Genomic DNA, 17,069 nt, shown 5'->3' with positions numbered 1-17,069 from the left:
TACACACTTTTAAAGTAAAATTCAGTAATGCTAATGAGTGATTATAAAATAGTGGTGTAAACTGTCTGAACAGACTGAGAATTTGCTTAAAATATTATAACTTTTTGGAAAAGTAGTATTAAAAGGGATTATTTTCACCCAATATAAACCATACATGAAGTATTAGACTCCCTGCAATTGTAAGGGCCAAATCCCACTCAGTTCACCTCAACCCCTCACCCATTTAGGGGAGGATAATGTCTCATACAAAACTTTAACGTATGGACTTGGATATCAAATACTGACACAATGAGAAATGCAGTACAAATATCAAATGAGAACACAAAAAAGAAAAAACAAAAGGAAAAAAAAAAGAAAAAAGCAAGGAGCACTAAAATGTAACATAAGAACACAAATAAGATGGGTAGAATTCTGTGCTTTTCCTCCTTAATATCCTGGAGCTGGAAATAAATTCTACATTCAGAGAAGAGAGACATGTGAGAAGTCCGAGTTTCACACTGCCCCACACAAATGAACCCAATGTGAGTGCTCCAACCGGTAGACACCTCTGAACGTCACCCTTTGCAAACAAATACTGTCTTTGGACACAGACATGTAACTTCAAATCTAGAAACACGTATTTTGCAATCAGAACATAAACAATTATGTTCAATCTGATTATAGAGGGACTTACTGTACTGTATGTCTTTCCTTGAGAGTTTTTGAGGGTTTTCATCATCTCTCTTCAATAAACAATATTACTTTGGGTATAAAATTTTCAAGACAAGGTTAGGGAAGGGAAGAAGAAAAGCAAAAAATTGGATCCTCTCCCAACACCTAGAAACAACCCAAGCAATTTTCAGAATTTCATTCAGATTTGAAGTTAAGGAAGCAATGATTGGAGGTGATTTTAACAGCTCTATACACTCAACTGCAAACGCAATTGCAAATAAATTGCAAATGTAAATAAATTGACAACATGTTTTGGCTCAATTTTAAGATCTGAAGCCTGGAAACTTCTATCAAGTGCAATCTAGGTCTTTCTGAGTAAGTGTGCTAAAATTAGTGTTTTCTTTAGAATCACTTCTACTTAAGTTCTGGACAGAAGTTCTGGACAGAAAATGAGTGACAAAATGCATTTAAAATAGGGATAATTTATTATATTTTAAAAAGAATTCATTAGAATATTTACAAAGCTCAAGTCAGAAAAACCAGTCTTTCTTTTTAAATTTTTTTTTTTCATTTAAGACATTTTCTTTCTTATTCCTCTCTTGCTCCGTGATTTCTTTTTTCTGCCTTCGAACACAGGTTTGGCAGTCACCATGACTACATTTCCCAGGTCTTCATCCTCACCACTTGAGCTACTGCACCCCTTTTTCTCTTTATGGTCTGCTGTCTCTGTTGCAGACATGTTTTTCCTCCTTTTGCTCTTGCCTAAATCTCTGTCTTTGGATTCCTCCACTGAGGAGTCACTAGAGGTTTCTGAAAGGTGCAAATTTCCAACAAAACCACCTCCATATAAAATTTCTTTTCTGGAATCTGAATGTTTTCTTCTCTTTCCACTCTGTACTTTTGCTGCTGCAGCTTGATTTGCACCACCTGTGGTACCTTCCCCTTTCCTTTTCCCAGGCTGTTTAAGTTCCATCTCTGTGACAGCAGTGGCCTCCTGAATTTCATCATCTGCTTCCTTTTCCTTTCTCTTCAGACAAGTCACAGCTCTGCGCAGCCTCTGACTTTTAATAGCTTGTTTTTCGTGCTGTTCTAGTTTGAAGAATGAATCAATTCGAAGCTGAGTCTGTCAAAAATAAAACAGAAACACAATTTTGTAATGGGAATTCAATTGTTTACTACATTATAAAGCATCTGAAACTAAAGCAGGACAAAAGAGTAATGAAATTAATATTAATATATATGCACATAGATGTGAACAATAAGATGCATCCTTACAGTAATACCCATACTTTACAATAAATTAGGCAACAAGAACCTTTACAGAAATTAATAATTATCAAACTCCAGTGAGATTTCATAAATATTTTGCTACTGGTGATTAGACATATGTTGCTATTGTCAACCCTAATACAGAGAATCTCTGTAGTGCTCTTAAGTATGTCCTTACGAACACATCCTTAGCTTCCAGCTGTTAAAGCAGAATGTTTACTAAGTAAATGCTGTAAGTGCACTTTGCATTTGTGCTTCCAAGTGCAAGAACACGCAGGCTTTTGCCCTAAGTTCACTGCACCACATGCTGCTAGAGTACAAAGACTGAAAAGAAGAACCAATAGTCCTCACACAGTGTGGATTTGTGCTATTCAACCACAGCGGGGCTTCTTGTACAGGCTAAGACAGTCCTCTACTTTTTCCCTAACAACAGTCTTGGAGAGACATACACTTCCAAAGGATATTTCAGTCAACCAGAAAGTGTATATATACAACTATGGGGCTCTCACTTCACTCAGTGAAACAGAGAGCTAGAACACTGGTTTCAACAACGTATCTATTTGTGTATGGCAAAGGGAAAAAGAATCTGAAATTGGGGATCAATTTTACAACCCACTTTGACAGCCTCCACAGCTGGCATCGCTACTCACTTTCAAGTCTTAATAAAGCTGGCAGAACAACTACTTGGAAATTAGAGTAATATTATTAATGGGCACTTGGCTCAACAGTTCAGTCTGCACTCATCCTCAAAGGATATGTACAGCAACAAATGGGCAGTGTCACTCCAGCAAAATCTCAGGGGCACTTTAAATATATACTTTAGAAAGTGTTTATAGAACACTATCTTCTAGAATTACTGAAGTTGCTTGAGGTACCTGTAGATTGACTGTGTCCACAAAAAACAGAAGCCTGGACTTGAGACAGGAGCTTGATAGGTAAGGAAACTTGAAACCAGCGTCTGAAATTATGCAGAGTCCCTCACAGTACACTCAAATCATACAGAAATGAAGTCTGGAGAAGCAAGCTTAATGACTTTAAAAAAATAAATACACAGAAAGATTAAAAACCAAAGCCCAGCTTCTCAGAAAGATAATTTACTTCAAAGCCTTGCTGTTCTTTTTAAAATGCTTCTCTCACAAATTTCTAGTTATCCTCAAATTACAGATAGATTTTCACCTGCTGCAAGTTCATCTGCTTCATCACAGGCAAAAGGATTCCATCTATCTTTGTCCTAGTCCAGCCAAAGTGATCTTTGCAGAACGTGCAGAAAGTTAAGGAACTTTACAAAATGGCTACTACTGGTATTTTGTAAACAGATAAAATGAGAATTCCTGAAGTAAACAATGTCTGGAGGAAAGCTGCTCCACTTCGAAGTTTTTTCTACTACAAAATCAGACAAAAGACTCTGGGTTAAAACAACATATCACAACCATGCTGCTACATCTCCATTGGTTGCAAAACATTTCTCTAATATCAATATTTCCCAACACATGTCCCAGTGAAGATAGAACTCATTTTGGCTAAATAGCATTACCACAACACAAAATGCCTATAAATGAACCTTATTTTTATACTTGCACCTACTGGAAGTTTCATTTACTGTTTAAAATACTATTAGCTCTGCATTTATTGTCATCTGCTTTTCAATAGTTTGCTGCAGCTCAGACTCCAACTGAAGCAAAAAGTAGACATTATTGGAAGAAATGCGGGGAATAACTGGAGATAAAGTGCAGACTGAAACACCCTTTCTGTCTAGACTTCAAGACTTATTTGTGAAAATTGGCAAACATACAGAGGGAGTGTGCAAACAATCCCACTTCGAGAGGAGAAACAGGCACAGGACAGTTACAGAAATATAACAGTTGCAGAAATACAGTATCATAACAAACTAGTCAGTTCAGCTACAAGATGCCTTTGCATGCAAAGTGAGGCAGTGAACTCTCTCAGGAGGGCAGAGCAGCCCTGACTGCCACACATGCATGGCTGCATTCCCTTCTGTTCCAGAGCTCGTGTCCTTTTAGAGGAGCACATGCAGATAGGGCTTGGGGCCCCTCACAACAAAGAGATATTAAGGACTTGACACTCCATTACTGACTCCTTATGAACTTTGAGTACTTTTACCTAACAAGTAAAAGGATATTCTCTGATCTGCTCTACATCAGGCTTTCCCCAGGTGAATGAACCCCTTGACTCATCCACCACAGGCTTCAGGTATGCTTCTGCCACTGCTGGATTTGGGAAACCTGAATAAAGCTGTAGCTCCCGCAGTTTCTTCTTGACTTTGGTGTCACGTGGATTAGGCCTCACTTTCTTATTCTTCTGAGCCTCATTCCACCACTCACTGAAAAAGAGAGAAAATTATTAATTTGCCTCATAAAATTTGAAATATTAAGAGCTACCATGCTAATTTCAATACCCTTAGTCTCCCTACTTCAATTACCACAAGAGATGATGTAGAAGATGTCCAAATAAAAGACAGCCAAAGGGACAAAAAAATCTTAAAAGTAGAAAAGATAAAACATACACATTAAATGCAGCTATTGTAAGCCACGGTAGCAAATATCAGCTGGATTCCCCATAAACTGCTAAACAGAAGGCCTCAACTTCAGCCTAACTTGCAGAGGATGTTCCACACACAATGATAATTCTGGAGGTTTCCCGGTATGCAAGGAAAAGAAAGGAAAAAACCAAGACTTCTAATCATCCTTGCTATTGCAAATACAGCTACCTTGGCCCTCTTCAAATCTTGCTCTTGCCCACACCCTACCTGCCTGTCTCCTCCCAGGTCATCCATTCCTCAATCAAGTCCCCTTTCTCTATGAGCAAGATACAGCAACCAACCCAGGGAGAAAGAGCCTCTGCTCCACTATGAATCCAGCTCTCCAACAAACTTAGGCAGATGCACAATTCTACAGCTGTTCTGCAGTCTTTAATTGTCGGTGATTCCTATATCAATCTGTTACTTTATCTACTTGTCATTCCAAAGAGTGACATAATGGAGTCATGTTTTACAGCCTACTGAGTCTCATTAATGATGGTCATATGTCTTGCTGCATGCTTAACCATCAGAAAAGCCTATTTACTAATAATTACAGTATGAAGATACAAAAAATCAAATCACAACGAAGCATACGCGAATTTTAAGAGAGGTTCTAAGCCATGCCCAGGAAATTCATTTAAAATCTCCATCGCTGTTACAAAGCCAACATTTGGGATGCCCTCAGTGTAGTCACTTCCAAGCAAGTATGCCAAATTAATTAGCTTGCTTCTATCCAACCCTGAAAAACAAAGTGTATTCAGCATTTATTATCTTATAGAATAAAAAATATTATCAGAAAGGCAAAAACTGAAACGAACACAAAGGCATTAACTCCATAAAACTATATTTAATTTAACATTAGAATTTGCTAATTTATATTCTGGAGCAATATCAATATACTCAATATACAAGCACAAGAATAATTTTGCTAACTTGGCAAATATATCTTGCCAAAATGAAAATGTTACAGTGGACATCAGGAGGAATTTTTTCATGGAAATGATTGTTAAACGTTAGAATGACCTGTGCAGTGAGGTGGTGGAGTCACCATCCCTGGAAGTGTTCAAGAAACAACTGGATGTGGCACTCAGTGCCATGGTCTAGTTGACAGGGTGGTGATCAGAGAAACACTGGACTCGATGAGCTCAAAGGTCTTTTCCAACCTACATAACTCTGTGACTTTGTAATTTCAAATCAGGGCTATTAAATTTTTTTTTTTTTTTTTAACATTTATTACATCCAGTTACTGTCCTGTTCTCATCTAATGCTGACTTGAATGGAGTAATGCCAGAATCAAATAAAAACATTCTATTCACATTCTAGTCCATAATACCAGTGCCTCTGCTTCCTAGAAGTGTTCTTCAACTGGGAGTCTTTTGCTCTGTGCTGGTTACTAAGTAAACCAGAAGAGCCCATGAAACAGCCAGAAAGGAGAATAACTCAGCTGACCACTTCTGTTTGATAGGCTGCAAAGTCTGAGGCAACCAGACTGATTTTTAGTGATCAGTTTCAAGAGCTTAGATTTGAAAAAAGTACTTTTTTAAAAATTCCATGCAGAAAAGGAGGGGCGTGAGTCTAAACACACAAAGCAAGACAAGATCATCATCATGCTAGTCACAATGTCCATCAGCTGTCCAGACAGAAGAATTTCTGCAATGCATGGGAAAGAAGAAGTACAAGGCTGCAGAGGAATGTGACAAAGACTGATGATGACTATTTTTCCCCAATAACTAACTAACTAACTATTTGGCTCATCACATTAAAACCAGTTAAAAATCACAGACATGCTTTTACAGCAATCCCTTCCAATTAAGCTACAGTAGCTTACTTAAGTAGGGGAAAAATATTTTATTCAATTTGCTGGAAGAAACCAAAGCTACATCTTTCACCACATAAAAATGTTATGAAATTTTACATGCTACTACTTCAAAGTCTATAGCCTCTCAAATTGAAAATGTCAAAATTGATTTTAGAAGAATTCTGCTCAAGACATAATAACAAGTTTAAATTGACTCATATTTTGCCTAATACTCTATGCGACACTGAAGCTTAGTAGTTCAACAGAATTGCCAACAACTTGATTAAACTAGCTCAAGAGCAGTCAGACAGAAGAAAAAAATCTTTCAGTGTCAACTACATGATAAATGTTTTACACATATTCCAGATCCTCTTTTAATATATCACATCTCAGTATGTCCAAAACTAACTTCCATTTCCAGAAGACTAAAAATCTGATGGCATCAGAATATCATTTTCCCACCACATCAGAAAAGTCATGCTAACATTTACCCAGAAACTGGTATAATAGTTCATATCTCCAGCCTTCATGATCATTACACTAACCCAGTATATTAAATGCAGGCGGCCTGCAAATTCGGGGAGTCATTTGGCAGTAAAACAGCAAGCTAAGCAAATGGCTTTAGAGACTCTCCAAAGAACAGACATTGAATAATATTCACAAAATTCTGTAGAAAATACAAAGATGACAGAACTGTCTTATTAAAAACTGTGTTTAACAAATCAATACCAGAGGCTTACCTAGCTCATTCTGAAAGTCAACATACTGGTAATATTCTACATATTTGCTCTGACTGAAGAAATTTTTATAAACATGCCGTGCACCAAACAACCAAACATCACTGTCATCAGTGATTGTCCCAGAGGTCTGATCAGTCAGGTCCAGTATGGCACACTGGGCCTCTGCCTCTGTCGGAGCTTCGATATACGGAATGCCAAACAGACGGAGCAGCTCCTGCAGGATGGAAGGAAAACAGTTAATAATTCATCTAAAGAGTTAGGTCCTAATACATTTCTGCTGGACTCAGAACTGCTAGATTCACACTTGGGAGTCATTTCATATTTGACAACAAACCTTCAACTTCTGGTAAAAAGTGCCAAGCTCAGTTAAGTCAAGGGGTAATTCTCACTCAACTCCTCTCAGGCAGACAGAGCCATCTAAGTCAAGCACTACTTGAGCACTCTTCTACCACACAGTTGGAGAACCTGCCATCTTAATTACACAAGCATACTTGAGTATTGTTTTGCTCAGCAAGAAGAGAACTCTATGCATTACAAATTACGTGGGTTACATGAAAGAAAGATGCAGGTTAAATATTAAAAGTAAAATAAAAAAAAAGTCATACTTAAAAAAAAAAATTGGTTATCACTTCATCTAAGAAAGTAGTATGAAAGCATGAGAAACATTCATATCAAGCAGGAAACAGTGGGAAAACTAATCATTCCTTGGAAAGTGTTTTGATATGCCTCTATTTTAAAGCATTTTTGCTTTTATGGGATACATTACACAACCTCAGTGAAATATCCCACACACACTATGTTTACAGACTCGTGCAAGTTGCATAGGTCTGGATTATGTTCTCCACCCAGACGGCTTTTGAAGCTTGACAGAATCAGTCTCAAGACTTTAAATTTTCACTGTAATTAAGAATAAAAGCACAAGATCAAAAGACTTACAACTATTAACAGTGTGCCTATGATTACATGGCATGTAATACTACAAAAGCAATCTATTGGCCTTTAAAAAAATCGACTGAAGAAACAAGTATGTGCAAATATTTAACCAAGATTAAATATAATTTTAAAACTACCTAAACTGTCCCATTAAGAAAAAAAATACAAGCATTTACATATTTCTCAGAATTAATTTGTTAGCCTAAGTTATTACATCACAGACACTATCATTTGTCTACTATATTATGGGTTTGTTAACCCAAACACATTGTATTAAACCTTGAAATACTGACACAGAAGCAATAGACTTATTTAGGCATTATTGGTGAGATTCCTTCAAATTGCTTACTCAGGGCATAACCTATACAGACTTCTTGTAATATTTTAACATTTTAATCCCTAGGGGATTATACCTAACACACAGACTGCATCAATTCTTTGCTGATGAACACAGCTTCCTAGTATGTTTTTGTTCATTTTGTACCTTTCATAAAAACAGGCCACTATCAAACTGGCCCAACCTTTAAAGTTGAAGCTTAAAAGATATACTGATTTACCCATAACTATATTATTATTTTATAACATTATTACACTTATTTAAAATAGTTGGAAGTCAAGATTACTTCAACACTTTCAATATTTTAAATCAAGCAAACTGAAGAAAACAAACTCGTAAGAGGGGAAAAAAGGTGACCTATAATTAACCAAAGTTACTAATACCTTTTGAATAAATGACTGGGGTGGAGGAAGAAAACCAATCAAAATGACTCAGTACTACCTGGCTTTCCAAGAACATCTGTCCTGTTACAGAAGCAGCAACACGTTCCTGCTGCTGTTTTTGAGACTGAAGTGTATTCTGCTCAGCAGAAAGGTCCTTTTCTAATTCCTCTAGTTCTTCCTGAAAATATAAGCCAACAACATTATTATTTCAACAGTTCAGGTACACTTAGTAAAGCACAAAGTCTCCAACTACAATTATTCTAGTAGCATATGTTCCATTAATTCACACTAGGAAGCTGTTGCAGCTTCTCTAATGCAGTAAATTTTAAGACCAGAGATGGTCTAGTCATCAATTTGCTAAAACCTTGAAGTTTTCCTTTGATTTTAGGGAGATTATGATTAACTACCTTTAAAGATCAGTTCCCATACAATTAGATACCTATGTGATAAAGCACAAAACAATAAGCAGCTGTTCAACAGTTTTCCTTGACAACTATTTGGAAACAAAGCACTCCAGCACAAGCTCCAAACAAGAAAAAACGAGTTACCAAACTGATGTCTTGCCACTCGTCCACTGCAGCTTTACCATCAGCTTCTCTTTCAGCATTCTGAGGGTTTCCCAACTGCACCTCATCAGACTCTTTCAGCAGGTCCAGTGTGAAAACATCAGGTCTGTCTGTCTCCACTTCTGGAAATGTTGGTTCATCATCCATTTTTTCACCATATTTAGTAGGAAACTCAGCCTCATTACTGACCTCAGCATCCACTTCAATAAAGCTTCCTATCAGAGGAAAATAGAGACTTGTACACATTTTTAACTTGGGTATTGACTTTTTTCTTCAGTATGCAGCAGATAAACATAAGGATTGTGAAATTACATAAACCAAGTGGCTGACTGGTTAATACACCAGTGAAATTCAATGTACATAACATGCTTTCCTGATTCTCCATATTCTATACTCAGAATTCAATGATAAAATGTGACACCAAGGGGAAAAACACAGCTCAGATTTTCTTCCTGCCTCCTATATATGTGGGAATGGATGCCTTTTCAAGTATTTCTTCCTAAGACAAAAGGTTACTTTCAACTGACTACAAATACAATAGTGTCCTATTTTCTTATCCTTTTACACAATCAAAAAGCACATACCATCAGAATCACTGTCTTCAGACTGTGATATCCCTTCTCTTTCCTCCTCAGGATTTCTTGCTTCTGGAAAAAGTCTAATATCCTCAGATACATTCTCCTCTGTTTGTGAAATTATTTCCTGTGTATTTTCAGAAATTTTCAAGTTTTGCTCATTTTTAGAAAGCTCCATTGTTTCAGCATGAATCAAAGCATCCATACTAGTTTGCACAGGGGAACAGCTTGGCTTCCGCAAACACAAATTCATATCCTTATCTCCCAGTGCCTTTAAGTCCATTTTGGAACCATGTTTTTCCTTGTCTACATCTTCTTTGTCTTTTCTAGTATTGTTAATGTAGGAATAATTTTCAGCTCTGGACATACTGGTATCATTCGGTGAAATAATTACATTTTCCTTAATTACATCTTCTGTGTCTTTTACAGTGTTGTCAGTGTAAGTTTCAGCTATGGATATACTGGTGTCTTTGGGTGCAATATGATTTTCTGAGTAATTTTCTTCTTTGTCCATATCTTCTTTACCTTTTCTAGTATTTTCAATAGCAGAATACTTTTCATCTCTGAATATACCAGTGTCTTGGGGTGTAATATGACTTTTTTCCAACTCCTGACTCTTTTGATTAAACTTAGCATCTTGCATAGTCACTTGGATTGATGAAGGAATTGTAGCTGTAGGAATGTTTTTTCTCTCCTTAACTTCAGGAGTCTGCTCTTCCTCATCTGAGCTACTAGGCAGAAAATCCTTCCCTTCTGGTCTTTCTGATAGCACTCCATCAGCCGCAGGAGCAACAACTTCCTCCCCTTTATCATCTTCACCTAGAGCTTGCTGAATTGCTCGCAGTGTTCTTGGAGAAACACTACCTTCCTCTGAACTAAATTGGTCCATTTTCATCGGTCCTGCATCCAGTTCTTCTTCTGAGCTGCTTTCCACCATGGCTGCCTGGATAGCAAGCAAAGTCCGAGGAGATGGGGGTGCTACCACCACACTGTCATCTCCCTCTGTCTGCATCTTGTCAGATGCAGACAGCTTTGCATTCGCAGGAGATTCATTGGTTTTATTATTGGCTTTATTTAATTTAGTCAATTCATGAATTCTTGATGAGGGTCCTGCAGTAGTTTCCAAGTCTCTACTCATAGCTTCTTTCGCTTGAATACCTGAAAGGAAGTTTTGTGTGAAAAAATCCTGTTTTATAGTAACATGCCATTTTACATAATGAACATCATTATGTAAAGATTATTAAACCACTTTTCTACAGGTTTATAGATCACAGTTAATGATGCATAACAATAATGCACATTTCATACAAAGTACCGGCTACATGCACCAATAAACAATACTCAGGTTTTCCTTAAAACTGCCAGTTTTAAGTGTGCCAGAGTTCACACTCCAAACTACAGGTTTTACAAAATTAAGACCTGACATACCCTTTATCAGAATATAGTGAGAAGTCTCTTCAGAGACCACCCTCCTTGATTCCACTTCTTTCACAAAACCACCTTCATTTTCATATTGTGTTTGGATTTCACCCGAGTGCTGTTGATTCATTTCTTTTTGTACATTTTCTATGCACCGATTGAGGTTGCTTTTTTTAAGCAAACCCCTAAGCTGGTACTGGGAAAAGTCATTGGAGTCCTCAAAAAACAAAACAAAAAACAAAACAACACAAACAAGTCAATTGAAACAAAATACCCCTTTTAAGCAAGTTCATTTTCCACACTCTGGAAGAGTGTGGGAATTCTTTCAAGAGTTCCTTTAAGCAGCTAACATTTGTCTTTCACTGGCTGCTGCACTCCCAAGTGACAGCAATACTCTCCTGGCAACATATAAGAATTCTGAAAGGTACCAATAGTGGAGAACATGACAACTCAGTTTTGACTATCAGAGTTCATCCCCACCTGAAAAAAAAAAGCAATTAAAAGAGAATCCACACGTGGATCCTTTTAAAATGATGGTTCTTAGTTTACATTTGGATATAAGCCATCATTTGATCATATTTATTTGGTACTTTTAAAACCTCACTGTAGAATTGACACTACAAGATTCCCCATTTGGGTCTGAACAGCTTCAACACATCTGCCTAAGTTACAAAAGCCTTTTCCCAGCTGCCAGCTCCTCCAACAACCTCAGGGTACGGAATCCAAGTTGTGCTCATTCCGACTGGTTCATCCACACCAGTAGCATGTTACGCAATCTTGGGCATAATGCTGATGAGGCATGAAACACATGATTTTTAACATTTTTGCCAAACTGAATTAGCTCTGCTAATTATAGTGGAAATCAAGAGATAAAGCTGTTAAGAGCCATTATTTCATTGGATTTTTTTTTCTCCTCAAGGTAACATCTCTAATTAAATAGTCCAAGGTATAAAGCTTTCCAGATGTATCCTTTTCTTCATCTGCATTAATAGCAATAGCTCCATTCCCATGCCTTGAAAGCTATTTTAAATATTACCTCTGGCATTGCTTCAAATAATGTTCTTCTTCGCTTTGTAAGTTCTTTAATGTCAGTCAAGATCTCATGTTTTATTTCTGGAGGCAGCTTGTGGAAATCTTCTGATTCAATATCTACAGAATAAGGATTTTCACATAACTGTTCCTATAAAAATGGAAAACAACAATGCATATTTTATATTACAGCACCACAAAAATGACAAAATATTTAGAGCATCATTCCAAACAAAACAAAACACACAAGAACTTTGTTACTACTTCCCATATGGCAAAGAAAACAAGAAAAAAAAGTAACTACTAAGTAATAAAAAAATGTTAAGTACCCCACTGATGTTGACTACACAGGGAAACTTGGTTTTATTCTTTTTTACAAAAAGATACTTAGTATAAATCACAAAAGCAGGTCATATAGCCTCAGCTACTCTGAATTTATCCTTCCAAAGAGGTTCTCCTGCATGAGAACTACTTCAAAGATAAACAGTCTTTCCAAGAGTTCTTTTTTTTTTCCTGTTGATAAAAGCAAAGATAACTTTATTATTTATTATGTTTTCTTCTTAGGTTATGTATTTCTCTTCTCCTCTTCCTATCAGATCAGCACATCAAAAGCAAATACAGAATTTATCTGTGAAAACACAAACACTTAAGTGTTTCAACTTCAGTTCTCATTTGGAGAAGCACAGAAATTTTGTTAAATATGTTGTCCTTTATGTGTATATACACATGCACAACTGCATGGATTTCACCTGCATTGTTACAAAAACCAATGTCTTCTCCATGTGTTTGGAGGAAGTAGTAAAAAGAAAAAGGATACCACAAGAATTTTCTGTTCTGGTGTATTCTAGTGGAGAAATCACATTTTTATTTCCTCATTAATAGGAATTCATAGAGTACTAAAAATTAACTTGTTTGCTTATGAGTAATGAGTAAGACCTATATCTCTAAATAATTGGATTTTCTAAGCTTTTTGTTTGTCTTTTAAGCATAGCACGTGAATGAGAGGATTGTTCACAGTAACAAGGCAACTAGGTAGCACTTACTTGCAACATCTTTCTTTGGCTCATTCTCATTTGCCATTCCTTTTCCTCCTCCTCCTCTGAGCTAAAAATCACAAAGAGAAAACAAAAGGTGTAGATATTTAGGAAAACAGAGTTTCTATTTTAAGCAAAAAGACATCAGTCGTGCCTTTGCTGGTCAAGCACAAAAAGTTGCAGCATCAAACACACACACACACATATATATACACACACAAAGACACATATAAATATATACATAGATCATAAGGATCTGGACAGAAAGTAAGAAGGCAATTTTATGTCAGTTAGAACTAGATGTTTAGACCATGACACAATTCTTACTTGAGCAGCATTTGAAGTATATACAGGTACAGATGTGCAGAGAGTAACCTACAGGGCAGCTTCACATCCTCACTTAGTGTTATTTAAGAAGATGCCACAGGTGTGACAAGTACAGACAAAGCCTGCCTCTGCTGAACATGTCAACACAAAACAGAATCAGGCTGCCACACCCAAGTTTGAACAACCAGTCCCATTTAGTTGTACGGACATGGCCATAGAGACTGAGGTAAACTTTCATCCTTATACATGCATCCAGTGTAGAAATTTAATCTATGGTCTGAAAGTTTATTTTGTCACTTTCCCATAAATAACTAGGAGGCTTCTGTATCCAAAAAGAAACTGAAATAAAACATAAATTAAAGAAATATACTATATATATATAACAGTGTCTCACAGGTCAAAGGCCTTTCAACGTCATCAAAAAGTGTGGTTTATACTTTTACCCAAGTTTATTAACAGCCATTTAAGCTATTTTTCTTAATTCTACCTACCTATTCTTCTCTTCATTCTCTAAAGCAGGCAATACATACATATCATCAATTCCTTCTCTTCGAACTTGTGTAATACTGGGCAAAGCTTCATTTCTTGGGGAAAAAAAAAAAACCACATCATCAATTAACAGCTTCAAAAAGACTTACTGTTACTTATAAACAAGGGGAAAATAATTATTTTTCTTGCCTTTTGCCTGTAAGAGCAGTTTTGACAACATGTCTCTTCAAAAGTGTTTTCAAGAGCTTCTCTGTAGTTTTCCTGGAATCATTGATGGCAATTTCCTTTCTTTGTCTTCGTTTAGCCTATGAAAATAAGATTAACACCAACAAGATTTTGCTGGATGCTGAAGATGCACATCCAGTGAATCTCTGTTACAAATCTGTGTGCTGAGCCTATGAGCTACTCCTAACTCATCCTACACTGAGGGGGACAGAGGCCTCAGAGCCTCTGAATCTATGTGCGTTTCCTCTGTGGGACTCAAAAACAGCTTTAAGCTTCTGTGTACAACTGCCTGTAGAGCTGCATTCAGGCCCATTCGGGGGCACAAGCCAGGCTTGTGACATCATTCACTACTCTGCAACCTGGCTCCCATGCAAATCAAACCTGCCTAGATTAAAGAAGAGCTGCTGCATGCTCTAAGAGCTAACCCAGGCTGGGACTGCAAAGGACACCTGCAGAGCAGCAGGCTTCAATACTCCATCCCCACAGCTCAGAAGCATAAGCAGAACAACAGGAAGGAAACTGAAAAGGGCTGCTTAGTATCAGCAGACATACAGGCTCTTTTAGATTGCAGTAACTCACAAAGGTACTTACCAAGGTTTGTCTCTTTAGAAGAGGTGCCTCTCCATCAAAAACAAAGATAGGTCGAATCCGGAAAAACAGTAACTTGCAGAGTCGATGAAACAGGGTGAGCAGGTGAGCATTCCGTACAGAAACACCACCACGATCTCTGGCTCCCTTTATTGCTTGGTTCAACCAAATACTGATATCTTAAAGAACCACTGAGAGGAAAATAATGTGCTCTTTTACTCATATACCACTTTGGGAGTTCCTACAGAGTGCACAGATTTGACTGAGTGGTTTCCGCCCACAGCTCCAAGCTTGTCTTGTCAAAACCAAGAACATCCAAATAGCTAAGAACTTGGAAGAACAAATCATTGCCCCACTGCCCTGCACAAAAAGCAGAGTGGAAGCAAAAGCACAGCAAATACCTCCCCAGTTATTTTTAAAGGTAAATGACGGGTAACTTCCTTCCACATCTTTCCAGCATTGAACCAAGTATGCAGGACAGGCAAGCTGATACATAAGTATAAAACTTCTTCATCTTGTAGTCCAACTGAGAGCAGCATATTTATTTATAAAGTACAAAATTCTATAGCACAACATTTGTATAAGGAACCTATTAAAAAAGTCTGTTTTCAAAAGATTAAAAAAAAAGCTTAGTATTTCACATATTATAAAACAAACTACTTACCAGACTGTGGGCAATTTACATATAATAATCATAATAATATTAAAAATAAAATAGTCACTTATAAATAAGGAAAATAGTTAAAACAATGTCCCTTGCCACTTCGGTTCCCCGGCTTTACTTTTAAAGGATACCAACAGCAAGAATTTTCCCTTCCAACGTTTCTGGGCTTATGGGTCTCCCGGTGCATTCAAGCAGCTTCCAAAGTCCTTGAACTCCCATTGTCCTTCCTTAGCTGTTCTGAGAGAAAATATGTAAGGCACAAAAGCAGGAATAACCCGAAGATTATGCGGCCCGCGACTGCTTTATTAATTCAAACAGAAATAAGGAGGCAGCCGCTAGGGCCGGGATAGCCAGGGACAGGGAGAGGGGCAGACGGGGGTCGCGATGGCGGACCTGAGGCGGGGAGCGGATCCTGGCGCAGGGACGCGGGAGGGACGCGGGAGGGGAGGCCGGAGTACGACCCCACCAGCTCGGCCCGCCGCCCCCGGGCGCAGGCAGGCCCCGGGCGCAGGCAGGCCCCGGGCGCAGGCAGGCCCCGGGCGCAGGCAGGCCCCGCCCGGCGCAGGCAGGCCCCGCCCGGCGCAGGCAGGCCCCGGGCGCAGGCAGGCCCCGCCCGGCGCAGGCAGGCCCCGGGCGCAGGCAGGCCCCGGGCGCAGGCAGGCCCCGGGCGCAGGCAGGCCCCGGGCGCAGGCAGGCCCCGCCCGGCGCAGCCCCGCGGGCCGCCGGGAGTCGCAGTGCGCGGGGCGGAGCCGGCGCAGGGCCCGGCCGGGAGCAGCCGCCCACACCCGGCCCGCACACCGGGGCCGGCGGCTCCCATCGCTCCCTGCCGAATTGCCGTTCCTGAGGCCGGTAGGCACCCCAGGAGCTTAATACCAAAGAGCTGAGAATAACAGAGACAGAGATCATCGAGTCCAACCTGTCACCGTCCCTTTGTCACGTGGACCATGATCTAAGTGCCACGTCCAGTCTAAACACTCCAGGGACGGTAACTGCACCAGCTCCCTTGGGCAGTCCCTTCCAATATCCGATAACCCCTTCTGTGAAGAAATTCCCTTATGTGCAGCCTAAACCTCACCTGGTGCAGCTTGAGGACATTTCTTCTCATCCTGTGACTTGGTACCCGGGAGAAGAGGCCGACCCCCACCCGGCTACAGACTGTCAGGTGGCTGTAGAGGGTGATAAGGTCAGCCCTGAGCCTCCTCTTCTAAACAATCCCAGCACCCACAGCTGCTCCTCGCAGGACTTGTGCCCCAGAGCCTTTACCAGCTCTATTGCCCTTCTCTGGTTGGAGAATGAAGAAAAAAAAAAAAGTCTCCTGTCCCACAACAAAATCCCAAAATGCAGACCAAAAGCAGTCCTATTTTTCCTATCCCCAGACATGATTTCCCCTGCAGCCTGTGCTCTCTCTGTTCTGCCCCGACCACAGCCCCGGTGCTCCACTCACTGCAGGCAAACCACTACCCGGTAATCCCCGGGCAAAGCTCCCTGCAGCACAACCCTCCA

The 17,069-nt window shown here is 39.2% G+C and overlaps 1 protein-coding gene across 5 annotated transcripts; it reads right to left on the bottom strand.

Annotated features, from left to right (window-relative positions):
• Window positions 1-877: 877 nt before the first annotated feature.
• ERCC5 (ERCC excision repair 5, endonuclease) lies at window positions 878-16,045 on the bottom strand. 5 transcript variants are annotated; one of them, XM_066176429.1, is made up of 16 exons: window positions 15,960-16,045; window positions 15,698-15,798; window positions 14,906-15,081; window positions 14,279-14,394; window positions 14,092-14,184; window positions 13,283-13,343; window positions 12,247-12,390; window positions 11,220-11,427; window positions 9,801-10,949; window positions 9,199-9,431; window positions 8,709-8,828; window positions 6,998-7,211; window positions 5,054-5,198; window positions 4,061-4,261; window positions 3,097-3,181; window positions 878-1,774 (listed from the first exon to the last, which is right to left on the bottom strand). In XM_066176429.1, the coding sequence occupies exons 2-16, from the start codon at window positions 15,783-15,785 to the stop codon at window positions 1,223-1,225; spliced, it is 3,585 nt and encodes a 1,194-aa protein (XP_066032526.1). In that variant the 5' UTR covers window positions 15,786-15,798; window positions 15,960-16,045; the 3' UTR covers window positions 878-1,222. The 5 variants fall into 5 exon arrangements, 4 of the variants coding, with proteins under 4 accessions (XP_066032526.1, XP_066032525.1, XP_066032527.1 ...); XR_010719430.1 differs by lacking the exon at window positions 15,960-16,045 and adding an exon at window positions 2,796-2,952 and having other exon boundaries at window positions 1,688-1,774; window positions 15,698-15,830; XM_066176428.1 differs by lacking the exon at window positions 15,960-16,045 and having other exon boundaries at window positions 15,698-15,804.
• Between the last annotated feature and the right edge of the window lie 1,024 nt (window positions 16,046-17,069).

This window comes from Chamaea fasciata, unplaced genomic scaffold, assembly GCF_029207755.1.
Source record: "Chamaea fasciata isolate MVZ Bird 193981 ecotype frontalis unplaced genomic scaffold, bChaFas1.0.hap1 SCAF_2, whole genome shotgun sequence".
Classification (NCBI taxonomy): Eukaryota; Metazoa; Chordata; class Aves; order Passeriformes; family Sylviidae; genus Chamaea; species Chamaea fasciata.
The sequence above is the reverse complement of the archived record's forward strand: the minus strand, read 5'-3'. Positions and strand labels throughout refer to the sequence as shown.